Below are 22822 nucleotides of genomic sequence, written 5' to 3'. Positions count from 1 at the left end.
TACACAATCCAACTCTGCTGGTACTAGAAGCATCTTTCTTCCCAAGACTTTAGTTGATTCGTTTCCATTTTCGTTTCCATTACTATTCCAGGCAAAACCATGTATCTTAGTATGCACAAGGCGTTGAAAGGGGCGCAGGGGGGAAGATATAGACAACCACCGACAAAGGAGGAGTATGAACTCGAGCAGAGACGTCAACTTCGGACAGCAATTCTGAGAGAATTGGATGAAAATGATCCAGACGTAACGAACCCATCACTGGCTTTTTCCTTTCTCTCGCTCTCTTTCCTTTTGGCTGACTACTTGACCAGGATCTATACTACTCGATCAATTTTTTCAAGCAAATGATGAAGATTTTCTATACCGCAGTAAGTTTAATGATCGGTTATGACTAGCTAGTTGACTTCGGCGTTCTGAACTATCCACAGGACAAGGATCTAGATGGTGAGGAGCTAAGATATTATACCGTTCCGTCTCCATTATAATAACGGTTGCGCAGGACATGTCTCGCTAGATGAATTGATGCAAGCTTATAGCCCCACCGATGAAAAGAGCTTTAAAGATCTTGAAGAGGTATTCCGCAAGTCGGAGCTTAGCGGGGACAACAGACTGAGTCTTGGAGGTAAGGTCTTTGGGTTACTATGGCTGCTGAAAAATGCTGACTGGTTTACTAGAGTTCCTTATCGTTGCTTTCCTTGCAGATGAGCGCAAGCAGGGACACCCAGATGCTAAGAAAATTGATTGAACGATCCACACATGCTCGTCGACAAGACTTTACTATAGTTGCGATAGGTATGATGGTTTAAGATGTGAGGAGAAAGGGTAATAGGGGACATCTTCAATTCTACTCCTGATTCAATTGATTAAACAAAATCCTGTTATTACCTGCCAGGAGGTCTAAGAAATCCTACATTTTACAATTTCCCATGCCATACTATACCGCACACTTCAAGAATCGGGATATAGCAAATGACGGGCTCAGAAGCATCTTAAATTGACGCCATATGTGGCCAGTCTGTGTTATAATTGGGTTCTGGCCACCGTCATCAATACGTGTTTCGACTCAATCTGCATGATGAAACATGGAAAAAGGAGTATGTTCAACCACATACGGAAGTAAAAGCTATCCGTATAATGGTCTGGGCAGCTATTTGGAGTAATCATCGCAATGATCTCATGAATCCTATCCGCCTGGAGCGTGATTTTAAAGCTAAAACATAGAGCTACACTGCTCCTATCTTACAGCTTTGGTGGCAAAAGGGTGGTATACCAAATAGTAAGCTATTTCTCTACTTTCTTGGTACATCTTCCCAAATTTAGGCTTTTTATGCTATATCATAGTATATGATATACTGAGTTTAATCTAAACCTTCTTGTACTGTGACACATTATGTCATATTGAGGTTCGAACCATGGTGCACGGCTATTAAACTGTGAACATTGTGGGGCACTGACTCACTGGATGTATATGTATGCATTCCCTTGCCGTTTGCGTCGAATCATTTCAGTTGCGAATATGTTATAGACTTGCTTTCATCTTGTGACATCTACTTATGATTCGCTCTTGTAAATTCATTTAACTTTATCTCTTCTGTGGTTATCTTTCTCCATAGTCTGTCATATACAATAAACTTTACATCATGATCTTATGCATCAAAGACACATTGGGACACATCACAAGAGGCCCTGCCGGGTTCGATGAATCTAGTCCCAATATCTCATTGAACCTTGTACTTACCATGGATCAAGAGTCAAATAAGTTGTATCTGTATGTTACATGGCCATGTTGCAATGCAGCATCCGACAGATGAACCGCCGTCTTAATTCGAGATCTCGAGGGATCACCGGACTCGGGAATCTTGGGATGTAAGTATAAGTAAGCAAAAGTTCCAATAGTTACCCGAAGAGCCCTGTCATTATTCCATGCGTTAAACTCCTCGTGTTCAAAAGAACATTAAATTCTTCGCTTGCTCTCTCTTGCTTGATTTTACTATCCTAAGATGGGGAACTGGAAATATGGCGGCATCACGGCGCAAATGCCGGAACATGATATCAAAAATACCTTAGACAATGGTCCAAAGCGTGAATTCAACGACTCTACCAAAGCGCCTTTCTTCCACCCTGGCTTCGAATCTAAGCTACAGAGCGTGATCAAAGAAAGCTACGAAGCAGGAGCAGGTGGACAGCCTTCGGCTGCCATTATCAATGAGGTGTCCGACATTGTGGTTAAAAGCCTCGCCGCATACGTAATGGACCAGTCCGCATATAATATTTTCGACATCGAGGCCCGCCTCTCGCTGTCCCGTGAGCAAGCGCACTCACTGACGGACGTCCTGGCTGAGAAGGTTAGAAAAACTCTTGTTGCAAAACACATTAACTATCCGCAATTTCCCTAGGACATCACTGACAAGTTCCCTCAGCTGCCTGTTGAGGAAGCTATTGCACGCCTCCTGAAGGATTATGCCGAGCATCTTGCTCGGGAAGCAAAGCACAATGAATTCTCGAATTTCCTTGCGGCTCAACAGGAAGAGGAAGCTCGCAGAGTATTTGCTTCTCTACTCCAAGTCACAACCGAGGAGAAGATCAAAGAGTTTGGAAATTCCTTCGCTGAGTCGTCGCACAAAGCCCGAAATAACGCCATAGTTCATCTGAACAAGCTCAGAGACAATGGCACTTTTGACGAAAAGTTAGTGATGGACTTTCGAAAGGTCTTGAAAAGTGACAAGGAGACTTTTCTGTTCGCTGATTACTTTGGCAAGATTGACCTAGCCACGGTTGCCAGCGCCGGTAGCGGTCCTAACCTTCAGACTATTCTTGAGACGATAGGAGACGCAAGTGTTGTGCGTGACATACTTTTCCGTGCTCTGAGGCCAGATTTGCGATAGCTTCTATATATGCCGTGTAGCTCGTGTCGTTTAGACCTGGGGGCATTCAGAGCTTCTTTACCCAGTTGAAATGCAGGCTACACAAGCATACATGTATATAGTTAACTAGAGTACACTGTTCTCAATTGTCTGAATAGCACTAGGGGCCTTGTTTAATTGCCTAATATGTAGAATCTAAACAGACTCTTTTTTGTTTATATGTCGCTCTCATTACCACATACGAACAGCTGCTTAGCTATACCCCCGCCATATATTCATGGTCTATTTACCATCCTTAGGGTCTAGTCTGAAGATCGAACGTACTAGTTCAGGATTTAATGCTGAATGAATTCCCCAAAACGCTCCCAGATATTTTGTCAAAGCAGTGGGATGAACTATTTTGGCCACCTCTTTCGGCTCAAATGCGTCCAATCCCTAGAAGACCAAAAACTTTCTCTTTCCTGGATACCTGTCACCAATAGAAAGAGCTGAGCCTAAATGAAACATGTAATAGATAAATTTCCGTGTAGCATTGTATTTAAGAAGCCTTTGGCAGGTGTCATTTTATCAGAGATAGGCCGTGTACTTTTATCGTTCACGATTCTCTGGATAGAACTTGTAGCTTCTAGTTATCACTTGTAGTCTTCTATGTATTACTTGTAATCTGAGTCATATTCGCAAACCAAACAAACAGAGGGTATTCCAGATCACACCCGCCAGAGTAATTCCCCTGGCGGTCATAGCCGCGATCGTTGACCATGTGAAATCATCGACTCCATGAGCGATACCACTTCCTTCACATCCGTTGGTGAGCGAGGAATATTATGGATGGTGCTATGCCTGTAAAGCTTTCGCCACCTGGGGTCGCAAAAAGCCGCGTTAAATATACATGCTTCCTTCAGTGATACCGGATCATCCTTTCCGTAAATATGGAGCGTCGGGATGGAAAGACGCGGCTTATACTGATCAGGAAGAACCACACCTGGGATCTCAGAAAAGGGACGATTGAGAAAGTACGAGAGTGAATCACCATGGACGGGTGCCATGGCAGCTAATCCCTTCACTAGCACGTCTGCCGCAGGCCGGACTGAGTCTGGAAGTTGAGCTATTTGATCACCCTCGCCTGAGCGGAGGCGTCGGATATCCTCATCAGACAGCGTGCCATATAGATTGTAAATATAGTCTGGATCTGCCGTGAGGATTGGCGTTGAACAACAGAAGATCCCAAACCGGACTGGCAAAGGTCTGTCCGGATATAAATCCGCTTGCTCAAGGAGATAGGCGGCTATTATGGCGGCCCCTTGGCTGAACCCGAAGACCCCATCGAAAGGGCCTTCACTCTGAAAAGTTTCATGAATTAGATCAAGGGCTGCTCGGATGCTGAGTGGACCATAGTCTGAACTCCAGCAGAGATAGGGCCCAGGAAAGGCCTCAACGCCTGTGGAAATTTACTAAGGATCAGATTCATGCTCAGGTAGATACTACCGACACGGTATATTTGACTAACCTGGCGCTCCTGGGCATTCTACATTGCCTGCCAGGAAGTCAAATTGCCATCTAGGGTCGCAGTGCTTGATCAGTGCCGACATCTGGCGTTTCATGATACCTGGGTTTGTCCCGAAGCCATGGAGACAGAGTATTTTCATTTTGTCTTGTCGACGTTGTCAAAGATATTCACGGGATTCAACCAAGAGTGAAGGCTGGCCGAGATGAATTGAAAATCTTGGGAAATAACAGCGACACAAATAACAGCGAGATGTGGAATTTAGAGGCTTCCCTGGTCCCTTGCGGTGTCTTGCGGGGCTTTTCTTTTTCTTAGGGTAATGCTTTCGCAATGTAGTATCCCGCGAAATGAGGGTCCACTGAAGCAGCTAACAAGCTGTATGCTGGTCTGGCAGGAACCACGGCCGTGACTATGCAGCCCGGAGAGGTACCAAAAATTAGCAATGTCCAATATGCATGATTATGTACGGAATACTCCGTTGATCGCTCTTAATCGCTAGCGTATGACAGTATAGTCCTTTGTCGAATATATTTTATATGACAGTGAAACAGCATTGAGAACCTCACGTGTCGAAGCCAACCCTTGAATGCGGAAATGACGCTTGCCGCCTGTAAAATTCTGCTGAATAAATAGACCGATAGATGGTCCGGTTGGGATGGCATCCCCAGCGAGAGATATTGCACCATAATTCTGTATTTAAATGATAGTTTTACGTAACGAATTTCCTTTTATCGTTTGTGGTATATCCAATGAAGGATGTAGCTGAGATCCCAAAGTCACATTCATGTTCCGCAGATCTCAATCAGCACGATCTGATGGATGAAGACCGACAGATTGATTGGAGCAGGCTTGCCCTATCAGCACAGGATAGCTGTGATGGCCTTGGCAACTAACTAATAGAAACAACCACATGCATTATCACACGTACTAAGATCGGACTATTTACTCAAAGCTCGAGTCTGTCGACGGACTGACAAGGGGCTAACCAGGGTCCAGTGCCTCAAGGGGTTGTCAGCTCAGCCTCCTTGATATGCAGCCGAGCGGGGTCTTATCACATTTGGTCTTTAGTAATGATAAAAATAGAACTCGGTCGCAGGAAGAATCGAATAGACCCGCGGAGTTCATGAGGCTCATATTCCCTCCAAGGAACCTGGTGTATCTGACGCACTGGACTTTCTTTCTTTCTTTCTTTAGTGGTGTGATAAACTGCCTTTTATCAAGTGCATGTGGCGAATGCGTAAAGGTCGGTGTCCATATTCCATGCAGCACCAAAGCTGGCGACCTGGATTTTCGAATCTCTTCAGTCATGTGAAATGCTGATCAGAGGGTATATAACAGTCTCGCAAAGCATACGTATGTTGTCATTTTTGTGTGTTGTCGCTTCCGCGACACTAGCAGCGGCCACGTCCCTGCATATCGAAGGCCACCGCAATGGACCTCTTATCTTACAAGATGCGGGCGACTTCTTCGTCGGCGGTCGCGAAGTGAAGGCTTTAGTGAATATTGGAGATCCCTCAGACCCGTTAAATGATTATCCTCGGGAAGACTGGATCTCCGTGGAACAAATGTATGTGGAATACCAAATTCCGATGAGCGGCGACGGCCTCCCATACATTCTTGTCCACGGCTGCTGCCTCAGCGGGAAATCATACAAGGATACGCCCGACGGTCGCATGGGCTGGGCCGAATATCTGGTGCGAAAAGGCCACCCCGTCTATGTACCTGATCAGACGTCTCGTGCTCGCTCTGGTTTTGACCCGACCATTTTCAACAAAGTGAAGATTGGAGAGGCAGCCCCATCGGCTCTGCCGAGGCTTGAGAGCGCCGGCCGTGAGCGCGCCTGGGATCTCTTCCGCTTCGGATACTCCTACCCCCAGGTTTTTCCAGGCCAGCAATTTCCCCTGGAGGCCATGGAACAACTCTCCAAGCAAGTGATCCCGGATTTGAACGTCATCCTGCCGGATCCGAATCCCGTATTCGCCAATCTGGCGACCTTGGCTAAACAGGTACACGGTGCGGTGTTGGTTGGACACTCCGAATCAGCGTTCTTCCCCTTCCGTGCAGCCCTGAATGACCCTTCGGCTGTCAAGGGTATTGTTTCGATCGAGGGACAGTGCTCCATGCCAACGGACGAGGAGATAGCTGTGCTGGCGACAATTCCTACATTGTTTGTTTATGGCGACTACCTTGATCAAGCTAAGGTTTCGCGCAGACTCTGGCCACAGTCACTTCAGGGCTGTCAGGCTCTCGTGGACCGACTCACTGCTGCCGGGGGAAAAGCGTTTGTGGCGGAGCTGCCTAGATTGGGCATATATGGGAATAGTCATATGCTGATGCAGGATAAGAATAATCTCCAGATTGCGGATTTGATCATGGATTGGATGGAGAAGAATATATCTAACTAGACTTGGACTTTGTTATGTTTAAACTGTTGAATATACTGAGGTGCAAGATATGGTCATCTGCCGACTGGCTTTTGGTCGAGTGATCGTCGCACGACTACACAATCTCCATGAATCGTATTCAGATTCTCATCGACACCACCAATCTAGAAAAAGTGATAACATTGCACTCTGTACCTGCTCCAAGAATCTCAGATCCTATCCATCAAAGTAGCCCTCCCATCCATTCTCAATATAAACATATATTCGTCTCCATTGTTCCCCTGTTGAGAAAGAGGGATTTTCATCTGTTATGGTGAATTATCGATTTTCCCAAACGGCATATACTTGGCTGTACGAACCGATGCAAGTCTGAGATTGTTCACACATTGCACACCTGGTAACCCGCAATAAATCAAAGAAGTAAGGCCTGAGCATATGCTGTGTGCTCAGCTGTAACAACACAAGGCCAGCTACCAATCTTACTGTATCGGGTATTATAGATCTGCACAGTCTGCCTGCTTGAGAGCAATTGTAAGACATAGCTTTGTAGCAAGAGCCATTTATACTCTATCTCAACTCTACTACGATATGAGGTAGTAGGTACGAGTATATCTATCTCAATAGTATTTCCAGTTCATGCTGATATTGTTAGCCTTGGTTGGAGACACAGGTATGCTTATGACAGGAATGGATGGCTATTGTTCGGCATTGAGTTTGCCATACGTTGTAGTACTGATGGCGTACTATCATATCTCATGATAGTTTAGGGATTATATAGGAGAGGAGAGAGACAAAGTAAGAGAACGCCAAGGCAATGCAGATAGTTGGAAAATAACAAGGGAGGTAGACATGAATAGAAACGCCAGTTTGCTCAATATAACAAGGCGCAAGTGAACTTTTCTAGGCTAATGCTCGGATACATATGTATAACTGTAAAGAGAAAATATCCCGAAAGTATGAATCAAGAAAACATCAGCGCGCAAAGCACAAAAAGGCAAGAATGTAGGTCAGAGATGATCCAGAAGCCTAATCATCATGTGATATCTGATGAACCTTAAGCATGTGCTCTTTCAGATTATCTGCTCGATTGAAGGACTTCAAGCAATTCAGAATAGCACATTTATGAGATCCAGGAGAGATATGAATAGTCCTAATATGTCGTATAAGGTCTGCCTCACGGTTGAAGTGTCGTCTATAGGTGCAGCCCTCCCATCTGCATTGGAGGATAGGTTGCGCATTCATGTCACTATATCCGGTTAGGCATACCGCCATAGACATTGGGTACAGAGCTAGGATAGTGGTACCTTTTATTCATGTCTGTACGAACATTGTGTTGTCCATCTCTGGGTTGGAGCTGGATTGACAGCATGTTGGGACCAACTATGGGATTGCTTGCTAGATGCTCTTGTTGGTCTGAAGCGGCATTGCCTTCGAACGTGGTATTACCTTGCGTATTGCTGAGACCAAAATTGAAGTTATCATTGGAAATCTCGGCATGGTTCCCTGGGGTAGTAATAACCTCGTTGAATTGTGAATCAGTCAGTGGGTGCATATTAACGCCCACCCCTGGCCCACATTGCACAGTAGAGCCTGGGTCTATAAAACCCTTGTCCAATAAATGGCTGACCGGCGATTGGGGGTAAGGTGTGAACAAGGTGGACGGCATACACGCTGCACTGAGAGATGACAGATCCATGTTACAACCTCCGGTCAGAGGCCCAACGTTTCCACACCCCGGACATAGGGCTACATTGTGGATAGGAATAGGAGAAGGCTCAATATAGAGAGGAAAAGCAGTTGAAGAGGCTGGAGGATCGGCCATATTGGTAAGAAGGAATTATTTGTACGAAAGGCTCAGTAGCTTCGTGGTAAAAGGCCGTCGCTAAAGGGAGAAGATGGCGACGAAACAACTTAAAACATGTATTCAATGGGGATGAGCAATAATATCCCAAGTTCGTACACAAGGCTGGAGCAAGATACTCAAAGGAAATAGTATATATAGGATCTAAGGGAAAGAAACATAGGAAGAGGGAGAAGCGGCATGCCCCTGCCTTAAGAACACCTGGATCTCGAGCTATAGTTTAACGAAGAAATATATATTGGTGATGATATTGTATTGGGGGAATGGCTCATAAGACACTGACCGACTTATTCAGCAGAAAGGCTCTCGCAGATCGTACACAATGATCTACATGTCTCCAATGGCCGACGTTCACTGTATGTACAAAACCCCACTTATTTGCGAAAGTATGGCGGATAAGGTTTCGTGCCGGGCGAATTATCTTTTGTTCTCGAACCTTGCGCTCCTGCGCCTGGAGCATACGATGGACCGCCGAAGTTGGGTGCTGCAGTAAAACCGCCCAAGTTGGGTGCTGCAGTAAAACTCCCGGTTTCAGCATGGTATTTAATGTAAACCGGGCGGAAATTCAGGTCAATCTGAGAATTCAAGCCAATAATTGGTCACTAGGCCTGCAAGATGGCCGTGTTCGAACGGTCCAGTGGCTCAGACATCTTGGATCCTGGGTAGTTACGCTCTATTCTGACAGTGGTCGTTCGGTTCCATCTGGATCGTAAGGCCCTGAATAGGCCTAGCGCTCCCCAGGAGCTAGGAGCTTTCGACATGCTGACTATTATCTTTCCCGTACAAAGTCCATTTATCTAGTCCAGTTTTACGCATAATCAGATTTGGTCGATCGAAGAACATCGATTTCACAAATATTTTATCTGTCTTGGCACCGAAATAGCCATCATATAGTTAACTTCCGGGCTTAAGGGCACAAAGTCAGTGTCCACTTCCGATGCACATAGAGCTCGCATACAAGATATTATCGCATGAAAGCTACTCGATTTTTACTATCTTCTTAATCGATATGCCGAGTGAATGGATGCGCATCCAAGGCCTACCAGGCCTGGAGATAGGAGTCGAGTTGTGGGCTTTTTCTAAGGAATATCCTTGCTCAGAAGAATCTCTAGACAGGCGGGCTGTTCCATGAACATTTCTTTTAAACAGGGGTACCAGCACCCCCCGTTTATCTAGTCATCTTGAAATAGGTGCCGTTGCCGATTATGTGAGTCCAGTGTTCCATTTTGCATGCCCCCCTACTACCTTTTACATATCTGGGCATAAGTTGATAGAAACTATCAGTAGTAGATTTATAAAATCTAGTATTATACCTAGTAAAGTAGATAGTAGCAAACTGCCCTAGTTATGCGAAGACTAAGCCAGGCATTCAGTCAACAAGCCAACAAGGCTGGGACAGTGGCTCAGAGCCCTAGCGCTTTATGCATAAAGTAAATCAATAATTGTGTATTGCCACTCACAGGTAACAACCATTAAAATCAAAATGAACAAAAGGCTAGAAGCTTCGTGGTCCAATCTAAGGCACTTCTCGGGTAACATCATCATAACATCATTCGGTACGCCGATTGAGAAACTCCACATCAACACCTTCCTTCTTGCTCTAACTGAATCTTCAAGTTCGGATCTTCAAAGTTTCAATCTTAACAGCTGCCCCAAATTTGAAGATATTGTCACTTCGGGAACCACCAGCTATGAACGCCGTGGGAGTCGAACAGTACGGTCCTATTGAGAATCTCATATGCCGGAAGATTCCAAAGCCGGATAAGCCACAAGGAAAGGAATTGCTTATCAAGTAACATTCTTTTACCTAGCCTACTAATTTATAGTGAACAAAGCCAGCTCACGAAAGCGATAGAGTGGAAGCTACCGCTGTCAATCCGATCGACACTAAAGTCAGGAATGGAACATATGATGATGCACCAGGTACTAACAGGTCAGAAGCAGAACAGTAATAAGACTAATTCAATGTGTACAGATTATTATAAATTTGTGCCTCGTCCATTCCATATCATGGGATATGACGGCGCCGGCATAGTTCAAGAAGTTGGCCCAGAATGTACCAGATTCAAACCCGGTGACGAAGTATTCTATGTATCATCTCCGACAAAACAAGGAGCCTATTGTGAATACCAATTAGTTCCAGAGGTCACTGTCGGACATAAACCAAAATCACTGGATTTCGTTGAAGCTGCCGCGATGCCACTAACATACGGAACTGCCTGCGAGTCCTTATTGGATCGGCTGGAGATCAAAAAGGGAGAAAAGGTCGGTATTCTGATCATCAATGGCGCCGGTGGTGTAGGGGCCATGGCATCGCAAATCGCGCGATGGGTACTCGAGTTACCTGTCGTGATTACCACGGCATCGCGACCTGAGACGATCGACTTCACTAAGAAGATGGGAGCGACTCACGTTATCAATCATCGGGAAGATTTGAAGAAGCAGATCGATGAGCTCCATCTTGATGTGCCTATCAAGTGAGCAGTGATTCGTCGTTCCAAATGGATGTATGCTAATTCTCGAGACAGGTATGTCTACATCACCTATTCCACGTCGCAGTACCTTAGTGTTTGTTCGGATGTCATTGCTCCGCTGGGTAAGGTTTGCTCAATCGTTCAATCCGCCGATATGAACATGTATGGTACTCAGTTTATGTCCAAGTCTCTAGCATTCATCTGGTGCTGGCTTGGATCGAGGATGTACCATGGCGTTGACACTAATCAATGGGAAATGTTGGAAGAGCTCTCAGCTCTTATTGACGCAGGCAAGATCAAATGCCACCTGACGAGGCGACTGCAATTGAATCTTGAAGGAATTAAAGAGGCACATAGGATCCTTGAATCTGGCAAGGCCATTGGAAAGGTCGGGCTTGGCTTATCGGAAGGTGGATGGTGTTAAGTCTTCTTCGATCAGAGTAACTGCATCGCTTCTTGCCGAGTGACATTTTATTTCTGTGCACTCCAATCTGTCATCTAAAATTCGTATGCCTTTCATATGACAGATCTCTAAATGAATATGAGAACTAACACATGCCCCTTAAAGTATTCAACGCGGGAATCTGTTAATTCTAAATAAAACGCACTGTGAACACAGTTATAATAAATCCCTGGATACGACTTTCTATCATTCTGGTATTTATCCTACTGTATAACTCCAGCTCGAGTATTTAGACATGCAATATTAAAGACCTAGCCGACGATGATGTCATCAGCATAGCTTTCCCGCAAGACAGAAGCATCCCAATTCATGAACCCCGCTACACGTAATTTCCACTACACAAATGAAGCAATAAGCACTACCTAAATACAATCCTGATAAAAAAGAATTAAACAGAGCAATGCGCCGGTTTGTCAGTCACAATCCATTCCATTCAACAAAAACTGACTATACTAATGCCTAACAGACGATCCTAATCCGCTACGACTCCCTAGAGGTATATCAGCAATACGGGAGCATCATCGAGCAAATGTAATGCTGACCATCGATTGCGCTTTCAATCTACCCTTCGATATGCCCTTCTAATCCATAATACAGGACCAAGGACAAATTCGCAGAAAAGGGAGCCACGGAGCAGACTTTGTTCATCTCTATGAGGAGCATGCCTCCTATACATACCACTTCGTATGGTTATAGTCTCGTTTTTAGGTCTGGTTATAGTTACTAATGATACGTAGATTTGTCGCCCCGGAGAATGTTACCGTGGATGATCTGAAGGGGGTTCAGTTTCCTGAAGGTGTACATGTTGATATTCACCAGGAGGCATGATCGTTATCCTTTGTTCGAATGGAGATTTTCATGGATCTAGAACTACGATTGTGGGCCAGAATTATAAAGAAGTGTGCTGGACAATAGGAAACCCTGGATCTGAAAACCAGATACAGAGTACCCGTTGTAATGAGTAGATAACTATTATCAGTAGAAAAACATGCCCGAAAACTGCAAGGTGCTCGGACGTAATTCACTCTGGTAGTGTTTCCAATGCCATCCAGCCCGAGAAGAATAAACCTTATGTACCATCTCATCCGAATCGTTTCTCCTACCATGGCAAATAATAACTATTACATTTAACTTCGTAGTGAGGTAGAAAGAAGAATAGTCCGACGACATCCATTAGCATCAACCGTCGGATATTGCGTGTAACTAATGCCCAGCAGTAGCAACATCGCTCGATAGATTAGCAGGGGGGTAGAAGAACGCAGCAACACTGTACTAAATGTTAGTCCTGAATGGAAAAGCATGCGGTCCCAGACCCGTGACATACCCAATAATCACATAGGCCGCAATCAGAAGAGCTCCTTCCAGATAATTACTGCGACCATCTAACACCAGGAAGTTCACCACGAATGCAGTGACGAAGAGAGAAATAGTCTCGAATAGAGTGAAGTACAAGGACATGTCTTTGTCCATGCACCAGCCGAGAATGACCACCAGAGGAGTGACGAAAATGGCTGTTAAACGTCAGTTATACATGTCTGGTGAAAGAGGTTTGTTCCAACTCACCAATTTGAATACTGCTACCAACGGAGACACCAATCGACAAGTCCATTTTGTTCTTGGTGGCCACACTAACAGCGGTAACGTGTTCCGCTGCATTTCCAACAATAGGGAGAATGATTAGACCGATAAAGGCCTCACTGACGGATGAGCTTTCGATCATCTCGGGAATTGCGTCCACTAGAAACTCAGCGCAAACAGCGACCAAACCAGTAGAGAGAAGCAACATGACAACTGCAGCCGTGCGTGACATTTCCGGTTCTTGATGTTCCGGTGCTGGTTGGAGGGTCTGCGGGTTGACAGCGGTGGGCATTCGGGCTGCGCCACGGGCGAATTGAACCGCATTCCCAACAGGTGGAGGGCGGTTCATTCGAGACGGGAGGGAATTTGTGCGTCGGAGGCCGTTGAGATTTCCAGATGGATCACCCCGTACGTTGTATGGGGCTTGAGAGTTAGAGAAAACAGTGTTTGACAACAGGGAGGGGATAGCAGGACGGAATGCACTGCGTCTCTTGGGAGAATCCAGGTCCTGTGGGCCCTTCTCCAATCCGCTCAGCTCCAAGGGAGGTTCCGACAAGTGAGTCTTGAAGGATGGTCGAGTATTGGTGGCACTGTCCGTAGCGGCCTTTTCATTTGCCTTTTCTGCAAGCTTCTGTTGCTTCCGCATCTCACGTCGCTTGGCTTTAAGCTCTTTCTTGGAAAGCTTCACTTTACTGGATTCCTGACCGAAGTCTCGGAAGTGGGGTTCGAATTGGTTCGCATCATTGTCTGCATCGTAGCGAGGGTCATCACCGATTTCAATCGCACAGGATGCGGGATCGTCTGTGGGGATCGATGTTGAGCGATGAACAGAGTCGGGCGTCTCGCTGCTTCCCGTGGATGGCATTTCCGACAGAACCTGCTTGCGGAATGATGGAGTAGAAGCGGTGCCCTTGGAGCTAGTGCTCGATTTTCGATGTCTGCGGTACTTCATCGCTTTCTTAATACGTTTTGCAGTGCTCCATGACGTTGTCGTGTCGTCGGATTCATCCGACGAACTGCTGGAGGAATCTGATGAATGGTTCATGAAATCGGCCAGAACACCAGGGTGGGATTCCTCATCGATGATCTGCTGGGGGATACTGGCGTAAAGGTAGGAGTGGGACTTGAGCTGGAAGACGATGTACAGGATGTACACCAGAAGCAAGACCTGTTCAACAAGCATTAATAGGGATGTTTGAAGAGCACCAAGAATATTCGCTGCTTACCACACTAGTTCCGCGGCTGACTTTCAGAGTATACTTATCAGCCGCTGCATTGTTTGACCATGAGGCATGGAAAGCGGTCGGCAAAAGCAAGCTCATGACACTCAAGCTGAGAAGACATGCACTCATTTGAGTGACAGTGCTGTTGTAGATTTGTTCCTGGAAACGAAGACCTCCCAGGAGGAAGGCCATTCCCATGATGAGCAGCAGATTTGCTAATATGGAGCCTAACAAGGAGGCTTGAACCACTCGGATTTCATTCTTGACCAGTGCAATAATGAAGATAATGAGCTCGACCGCATTTCCGAAGGTGACGTTAATAAGAGCACCGATGGTGTCTCCCAAACGACTAGCGACACATTCGGTGGCATGGCTCAATAAACCGGCGAGTGGAATGATGGCGATGGCATTCATGGCAAAGACAAGGCCCGGGCTTAAGCCGACAGCCTCAACGGCAATGCCAACGGGCACGAATACGAGCAGAACATTGACCCAGCTGTGACAAAGGGCATGCTTCGTATGGCTGAGGAAACGGATGCTGCCATCCTTCATACGGACCAAAAGTCCTCGGTTGGGGGCAGACGGTTGCTCCCCATCGGGTTTTTCAGGATCCGACCCTGGTGTTGCCAGGGTCCCAACGGGATCAGTCACTTGTCCATTTTGCTGGGAGGTTGCGGTCACTCCTACAGCGGGTTGAGGACCGAGAGTGCTGGAGGGAGTTTGAGTCTCAGGAGCAGAACCACGAGAGGACGCGTGAGCTTTCGCCCACGAATGAATACGGTCTGGAGGGCGCATCAAATCGTCAGTCAAGAAAGCACAAAACTTGATATTCGACCCAGTTGGGGGTAACGAGGGCAAATTCACTTCTTAGCAGCTGGCGGCCAGCTCTTATCCAGAACGGGAAAGCAGATAAGGGTGGAGAGGAATGGAGTGGAGCAGAGGGCAACTTACGCATGTATTTCAGAGCCAGAGATCGGAGGTCACAGGGGCAGGGGACTAGGTCGAATCCCTAGGCAGTAATTGCAGATATTGCAGAAACCGAAAAAGAAAAAGAGAGGAATGGAAGGAATAGGACAAGCTTCAGGGGATTCCCCGGAGATTTGCCTCAGTTTTTAAGAGGCCCTTGGCGGCAAGTTGCTTAGTAGCTAATGATGTTTGCCAAGACGGAATGATCATCGCAATGCGAAACCCATTGGATCCGTGGACCAGAACGACGTTAAAAATAATTACATGGTTGAAATGTACACTTGGTTGGGACACTGCGCCACGTCTATGGGTTCTAGTCGGCCCTATGGACATCCATCTTGCACGATCGGGTACTCTGTCATAGCCATTGGCTTATCTCCGAGATGTCTTTCTAAGTTGTAGTTTTCTCTTCCATGGTTGCAGCCATGCATTCATCCGGATCTGCCCTGACGCTGTACCACTGGAATGAATGACCAACTTTGAGGAGTTCAAAGTTACGCACGATGACGGGAGGTGTTTTATTTTTATTTTTATTTTTATTTTCTAGTGACTATGTAAGGGGGCGTTCATTGTTGTCATCCATGGCTCTCCCTGTAGGGAGAAGCTAAGATCCAAATAATAGTTAAATGAATTAATTAAGTTCCAAAGAGGAAGAAAAAGAAAAAGAAAAAGTAGGGCAAGCGAGGTCAGTGGGGAATGACGCCTCACTCTGCCATGTCGATCTCCAGCCGTGATTGGCGGGATTGATGTCAGGGGCTGAGAGTCTGGTCCTCGGAGAAGATTCGCCGAAGCCCCGATTGCTCCCGTCGTATCGCCCATTACGCAGTGCGACCGTCCTTGCCCACCCATTATGTCATAGGTACCGGTATGGTATGGTAAGTGAGCAGAGTTCCCGTTATCTGCGGTGTCATGCTGATCCTTCTTGCGTTATCATTCTCCCTGTTCTGTCCAGACTATCCCAGGCAGTCACTCCCATCTTGAAAGGTAGTATTCCGTCACCTTTCAGGAATGTTGAGAAACTATCCGATACTAGGCATCCATTTCTGCCCATGGCAATCAAGCGTGCAGGACTCTGTACGTTACTCAAGTTGGGATCGCAATTATGGTTGTTCTCGACCGGTGCGATCTTCAACCCTCTCCACCAACTCCACCGCTGTGGCTGATGGGATCCCACTCGATGAATCATTATGGAGTCGTGGTTCGATAAGATGAAAGACGCTAAACTTTTCTCCTTATTGGCCCTATTGATTGATAGTCTGCACTAGATCATTTCTGTTGTATTCCGTCGATACTTCACAATGCAGAGTGCGCTGAATTAATTCAACAATTCGCATGAAATCACATTCCATCCCTTACTCGGGAGAAGCCGCTAGAATAGTTGTCATGCGTTACACAACATCCTCTCCAGCTAAACTGACGTAGGATTGCGTATGATGAAGTGATGCTGGAGTATTCCCTTTCAATATATGTAGTCAGTCGTCGAAGGCTATTTTAGTCAAATTAGGGCTCCTTCGTGTCGTCATGTGAACACTTCCCTAGAACGGGAAAAACTTCACCCGCCAAGAGTTTGGATGACAATCATGGCTATTCTTGAGAACGTCGGCTACACAGGAGTATTGTTTTCATTTACTATAATCTCGGTTATCTTCCACTTCTCAGTTCTTATTTTTGACCTTCCGCTAATTTTCGCCTCCATAATTCAAAGCGATCCCACAGCCAATCGATTTGTCACGTGTACATGCCCTTGTTGTGATAGCGCGAATCAACAACTTGTATTATCTTCCTCCTATTGAGTACACGTCCGTGGTATATTGGGGACCCGGAAATATATCCCGAGATATTGAGGAGGCGGAATCTTGATCTATAACTTGCTCTAAGTAGAAGACAATCCCCAAGTGCAAAGCTTTCAGCCTTATGTCGGCATTTGGCTCGGCACGCGTCATGGATCGTAGGTACGGCAATCCGAGCCGCTTGCAGCCACCAATTTTAATGCGAGTTGTTTAGAGTTCATGATACTGGTAGCTAAATCTAGAATTGAAAACTTTTCTTCTCATCACATCTAAACCTCTATGTAACAGATACAACGACGGTGGCTGCATACCAGAGCGAATGTGTTAGCAGTCCGCTGTACCTAGCATGGCTCCTCAAACAGACAGTAATAACTCTAAATCAACTAAACTACTAAGGTAAGCACTGTTTTCCTTCACTTGACACCAATTAGAGCAACGCTGAGTATCACAAGTATATTAAATCCGTCAACATGGAGATCACGGCTGGGGCTGGACTCCCGGACCTTCCTCATGATGTTGAAAGGTGCTTTGCCACCAACGATCGTAATCGCAATGTTCGTATACAGCTTCCACTGGGCATGGAACACAATAATTGATTTGCCCCAGAAACCAGAGCGATGCTGTCGCGGACATCACGTTGACCATCGGATATCTATCCGCCCTCATCTCGGTATTGTCGCAAGCGTTGACGCCGCGCGCCAAGTTCATGAAGATCATGTTCTTCGATCTACTATCAACCTGTGTGTCCGCTTCGCTTTGCTGTCTGACAATCTACTGTGCTGTCAAGGCAAGAGAGCATAATACCCCGTCGGATGCCAGTGAGAGCGTCAAGAATGGCTACAGTAGTGACGCCTGTGCCGTATCTGCCATTTGGCTGATCTTCATGATATGGTTCGTTGCGCCCTCCAGTCGTGTGCGCCACTAATTATTGATGAGCCTTTCGTTTTCCTTGAAGTATTATACTAATACCAGAGCAGGGTAGCGAACACCATCCGTGCATGGCACCCTATGGAATTACAGGATCCGATGGTGGCCTTTTCGATCTTTGCATCTGTCACTATCACGCGAGCCGGGACCTTCGTGACGGTATCCGAGGGATTGGCATTCGTCTCGAGACTACTGAAAGGCTTTATGATCGGTTTCGCCATTGCGACGGGCGTATCTTTATTGATCTTGCCTATTACCAGTCGACGTAACGTTTTCCACGACATCAAGGGCTATGTGGCGCAGATTGACGCAGTCCTGCAGTCGCAGATCGCATTCGTGGAGCATAGCCCTCAGTTACTAACCGGGGGTCAAGGACTGTTGAATAGGACGCGCACGGCTCAGACGGTTCGCGATGCTAAGGATAATCCTGGGTCTGATCTGGAGTCACGGCAGAAACAGCTAACGACGTCGATCACGAAGTTGAACGCCCTTCATGGCAAACTCCAGTCCGATCTGTTTTATGCTAACGATGAGTTTGCATGGGGAAAGCTGTCTGCGAGTGATTTAAACCGTATCGGCGGATTATTGCGAAGCATTTTATTGCCTCTGGCCGGAATGGCTCAGCTGCCGGAAGTTCTGGATATGATCGTCAAGAACGAAGGGCTACGGGAGACAGGAAGGGGGTCGGATCGTGAACCTGGGGATGAGCTACTGAAACAGTCAGAGATGGAGAAGGTTTCGGAGACTCTTCGTGGCCGTTTGGCTGATGCGACCCGTCTAACAGCAGCAGGACTGCAATATGTTTTGTTGGCACTTGAGCTAGCCAAGCCCAAGCAGCTAGAGAGAAAGCGCAACGAAGCCGGTGATGAGGAATCCAAAGGCGAGGCAATCAGTCCACTTGATCCAGATTTTACGTCTCGATTTGAACAACAAACGATCAAGTACTTTGAACGGCGCAAGGATCTCCCACGATCTTTGGCGAGTCTTGGAGCATTCTCGGCATCCGAAAAGGTTGACGACATATCTACTGACTCCAGAGATGTCGTGCCTGACTCCGATGTCAGACAGGAATTTTTCTTAATTCTGTACATGGGCCATCTACAGGAGAGTCTCCTCAACGGGGTGCTCGATCTGATTAAATTCGCGGATAGCAAAACTACCGACGGAACAATGACGAAGAGCAGACCGATCTTCCCCATGCAAAGCTCCGTACGGGAATGGTTATCGTTAAAGTCTGAGAAGAATGAATCGAGTCGCTCGGACAGCAGGCAGTCTTCCCAGTCCAATCCGGCCCCTGAGGATGAGCCCGACCGGTTCCCTGATCCAGAGCATCTACCCCCAGCTAACCTCCTGGAGAAAGCGAGCACTATCATTCGCTTTATATCACACGTTATCAAGTCGGAGCAAAGTATTTTCGGGTTTCGCGTTGCGGCCGCAGCATTCTCTGTCGGCATATTGGCGTTTTTACACCAGACACAGAACTTCTTCGTTCGCCAGAGGTGCATCTGGGCTATGATTGTCATTGTGATTGGGATGAATCCAACAAGTGGGCAGTCTATGTTCGGCTTCGTGACCCGTATTGTAGCCACCGCTGTCTCGCTAGTCTTGAGCCTGGTTGTCTGGTACATTGTCGATCAGAAAACCCCTGGTGTCATTGTGTTTCTATATCTGGCTAATGTATTCGAGGTAAGACCTCATCCACTCTCAACTCACTCTATATCTGACGTGTACTCGGTAGTATTACTTCTACGTGAACGTCCCTCAATACTTCGGCGCTTCCGTCATCTCGATCGTCACTCTGAATGTCATCATTGGATATGAACTACAGGTAAGTCTATCAATTCACGCGTACAACGCAGCATCACTAACCAACGTAGGTCCGCAAACTAGGAATAGAGGTCGCAACCTCCAACGGCCAGCCATACTACCCCATCTACCTCTTCGGACCCTACAAGCTGGCCGCCGTCGCCGCCGGATGCGCCATATCCTTCTTCTGGGTCATCTTCCCCTACCCGATCACCGCGAAATCCACACTGAGAAAATCCGTCGGTCGAGCACTATTCGTGCTCGCCAAATTCTACAGCTGCATGCACACAACCGTCGAGCTATGGCTGAACGGCGAACTCGGCAATGGCCAAGACACGCTCTCAGCATCATACAAGTTAGAAACATCACGACACAAAATCTTCAAAGAAGAAATGATGCTCTTAAACCAGCTCCGCACACACAGCCACTTCAGCACATACGAGCCTCCCATTGGCGGCAAATTCCCCAAAGCAACATACGACCACATCATCTCCGAGATCCAGCGCATGCTCACCAGCATGGCGCTGATGGCACACACCACTCAGCACCTGAACGTCTCGTCCAGGGAATCGGAAAGCGTTCGTGGCTCAGACGAAAGATGGGTCTCACAGCTAGCCTCGATTGCGTTACAGTCTGCCGACTTCCATTCCCATTCTGTTACCTCGCTGCTTTGCCATTTGTCGGCTTCGTTGGCGAATGCCCAGCCGTTGCCCCCCTACCTGTCTGCCGGTGACTCTTTCCCACTGGCCCGGCATTTGCAAAGGATTGACGGTGAGTTGCTGAGCATTCGCCATGTGCAGGATCCGGCCTTTTCGGCGTTTGTAACACTGGAGGTGTTGAGGTCCGTGGTGGGTTTTACGTTGAGGGATTTACTGAGGTAGGGTCTTTCGTGATTACTCTTTCGCATGTACTGACGTATTCCAGTAATGTGAAAACACTCGTCGGGGAACTTAAATTCGACAACTATACTCGGGGCACGTTGGAAGACGCCGAGTCAGCGAGATTATTATCGACGACCACTGAACCATGATTGACTCTTACACATGATTCTTCGTTTGTACGTAACTCTAGATATAATAATCAGCTAGCGCCCCTTATGTCCAGATCTACATCTCTTCATATGTTCAACCATAACCCACCACCGACGAACCCTATATATAAACACAACCCAACATGGCCACAATTAAAGACATCTACATTATCCCAGAGAACAATCAATCACTCTTAGCCCACCAAATCTTCTCCCCCAACGCCGCCATAGCTCCATCCGCCTCGATCCCCAGCCGTTCAACCAACCCGTCCGGTCCAACCTTGATCTCGACTTTCGTCGACGTCGCAATCCCATCATACTCAGATCCGAAGATCCAGTCATCCCCAGAGACATGCACGATCTCCATGATGAGCGACTCCGGGAGTTCTGCAGGGTTCACGAAAAACATGCAAAGTCTAGGGGCCGTTGTGGCATTGGTTAGGGGCGGGATGATGGATTTCTGCGAGCAGCTTTCTGTGAAGTTGAGGGTTGGGTAGGCCGGGTGGGTGTATAGGCCCGTGATGCTAGCTACAGGTAGAGGCGGGGGGAGAGGCGGATTGGGGATTGTTGGGTAGAGGGATCGTGGATCGGGGGTGATTGTCACGTTGAGGACTTTCTCGGCTCTGTGGTTTTGTTGTCAGTAACGTTCTGGGCGGGATTGCAAGGCATGACTGGACTGGGGATCGGGGGGTAGATACTCTTTAGCCCAATCGAATCTATCTTCCTCTGGAATGCCCAGAACTTCGTCGATGATGTGGTAGGCCAACACGCTCGCAACCGCGTTCGTGGATATCAGGTTATTTCCCATGATCGTGATCCCCAGGTGCACGTCTGGGAGGAAGATCACCATGGATCCGAAGCCATATATGGCGCCGGTGTGTTGCACCACCGCGTGGCCTTTATACGACTGCAGGATCCAGCCGAATCCGTACAAACTGGGTGCTGAAAAGGGCGGAACACTGTCGGGAGAATAATACTATGTGCGCTTGTGACTGCGGCATGTCCGGCTGCAGATAGGGGTGGTCTGCGATGGATCATGGCGCGGAGCCATTTGGCGTAGTCGGTCGCGGAAGAGAGCACCCCCGACGCCCCGCGGAGAATCTTCGGGGATGGGTAGCCTGCATCTTTGAATTGGTGGTCTGAATCGACGTAATAGCCCTTGGCGATGTCTTCGTTTGCCGCCTGGGCATCGGTCGGAGTGAAATACGTCTCGGTCATGTTGAGGGGTTCCCAGATTCGGCTGCGCAGGAACTCTTTCAGTGGCTGGCCGGTCTGTGTCTCGATAAGATAGCCAGCTGTCATATACAAGAGGTTGGTGTATTGCCATTGTGTGCGAATGGGTGCTGTTAAGGGCGCGTAGCGCAGTTTGGAGATAACTTCCTGGATGGTGATGTTTGCGTTGGCGATCCAGTCGTGGCGTGGTAAGCCCGAGCGATGAGATAGAATATCCTCGAGCGTGACGTGGGTCGTGGTCCACGGGTCTTCAAGAACAAACTCCGGTAGGAGATCATGCACTGGTGTCGCCCATTGGATATCGGGGTAGTTCTCGTTGTCGTCTACCAGAAGGGACATTGCTGCTGCCGTGAATGCTTTGGTTGTGCTGGCTCCTTCAAACAGGGTATGTTCGGTAACCGGTTTGGATGTCTCTGTATTAGATATACCGTAGCCCTACGTTTCTGTGAGAGGCGGCGGCTGATATTGGCGTCGTTATGTGTATACTAACCTTGGCGAAGATGTCTTCTCCGCGGACTACGGATACTGCGAGCCCAGGGATGCTGAAATGGTCTAGGGCCCAGTTGACTTTCTTTTCGAAGGCCTCGTTTAGGGGGGATGAAGCGTGGTCATCGCGTGGGATTCGACGAGCAATGCAACTGGGGAGAGCCCACCAGTATAGTAGAGTAGAAAACCAGTACATAATGAATCTAAATTTATATGGGCTCACATTTATTCAA

General features: G+C 47.3%; 6 protein-coding genes across 6 annotated transcripts; 3 read left to right on the top strand and 3 right to left on the bottom strand.

Moving 5' to 3' along the window:
- Positions 1 to 3601: 3601 nt before the first annotated feature.
- On the bottom strand, positions 3602 to 4510 carry ANOM_001781 (uncharacterized protein; the record flags this gene model as incomplete). The annotated part of the gene is made up of 2 exons (XM_015547038.1): positions 3602 to 4302; positions 4372 to 4510. 2 exons carry the CDS (start codon positions 4508 to 4510, stop codon positions 3602 to 3604), a joined length of 840 nt encoding a protein of 279 aa, XP_015410758.1.
- Positions 4511 to 5723: 1213 nt separating this feature from the next.
- On the top strand, positions 5724 to 6773 carry ANOM_001780 (uncharacterized protein; the record flags this gene model as incomplete). The annotated part of the gene is made up of 1 exon (XM_015547037.1): positions 5724 to 6773. The coding sequence occupies one exon, from the start codon at positions 5724 to 5726 to the stop codon at positions 6771 to 6773; it is 1050 nt and encodes a 349-aa protein (XP_015410759.1).
- Positions 6774 to 10096: 3323 nt separating this feature from the next.
- On the top strand, positions 10097 to 12378 carry ANOM_001779 (zinc-binding alcohol dehydrogenase family protein; the record flags this gene model as incomplete). The annotated part of the gene is made up of 8 exons (XM_015547036.1): positions 10097 to 10169; positions 10231 to 10405; positions 10469 to 10536; positions 10589 to 11090; positions 11142 to 11475; positions 12017 to 12081; positions 12148 to 12234; positions 12288 to 12378. 8 exons carry the CDS (start codon positions 10097 to 10099, stop codon positions 12376 to 12378), a joined length of 1395 nt encoding a protein of 464 aa, XP_015410791.1.
- Positions 12379 to 12508: 130 nt separating this feature from the next.
- ANOM_001778 (putative membrane bound cation transporter) lies at positions 12509 to 15146 on the bottom strand (the record flags this gene model as incomplete). The annotated part of the gene is made up of 4 exons (XM_015547035.1): positions 12509 to 12817; positions 12875 to 13061; positions 13114 to 14296; positions 14355 to 15146. 4 exons carry the CDS (start codon positions 15144 to 15146, stop codon positions 12754 to 12756), a joined length of 2226 nt encoding a protein of 741 aa, XP_015410790.1. The 3' UTR covers positions 12509 to 12753.
- A 2431-nt stretch (positions 15147 to 17577) lies between these two features.
- On the top strand, positions 17578 to 20870 carry ANOM_001777 (uncharacterized protein; the record flags this gene model as incomplete). Its single annotated transcript, XM_015547034.1, has 6 exons — positions 17578 to 17661; positions 17721 to 17998; positions 18085 to 19720; positions 19773 to 19862; positions 19912 to 20681; positions 20765 to 20870. The coding sequence occupies 6 exons, from the start codon at positions 17578 to 17580 to the stop codon at positions 20868 to 20870; spliced, it is 2964 nt and encodes a 987-aa protein (XP_015410797.1).
- A 184-nt stretch (positions 20871 to 21054) lies between these two features.
- Positions 21055 to 22785, bottom strand: ANOM_001776 (serine hydrolase domain-containing protein; the record flags this gene model as incomplete). Its single annotated transcript, XM_015547033.1, has 4 exons — positions 21055 to 21493; positions 21548 to 21777; positions 21831 to 22538; positions 22594 to 22785. 4 exons carry the CDS (start codon positions 22783 to 22785, stop codon positions 21055 to 21057), a joined length of 1569 nt encoding a protein of 522 aa, XP_015410796.1.
- Between the last annotated feature and the right edge of the window lie 37 nt (positions 22786 to 22822).

This window comes from Aspergillus nomiae (assembly GCF_001204775.2).
Source record: "Aspergillus nomiae NRRL 13137 chromosome Unknown contig00023, whole genome shotgun sequence".
Classification (NCBI taxonomy): domain Eukaryota; kingdom Fungi; phylum Ascomycota; class Eurotiomycetes; order Eurotiales; family Aspergillaceae; genus Aspergillus; species Aspergillus nomiae.
This window is presented reverse-complemented; position numbering and strand designations above follow the sequence as displayed.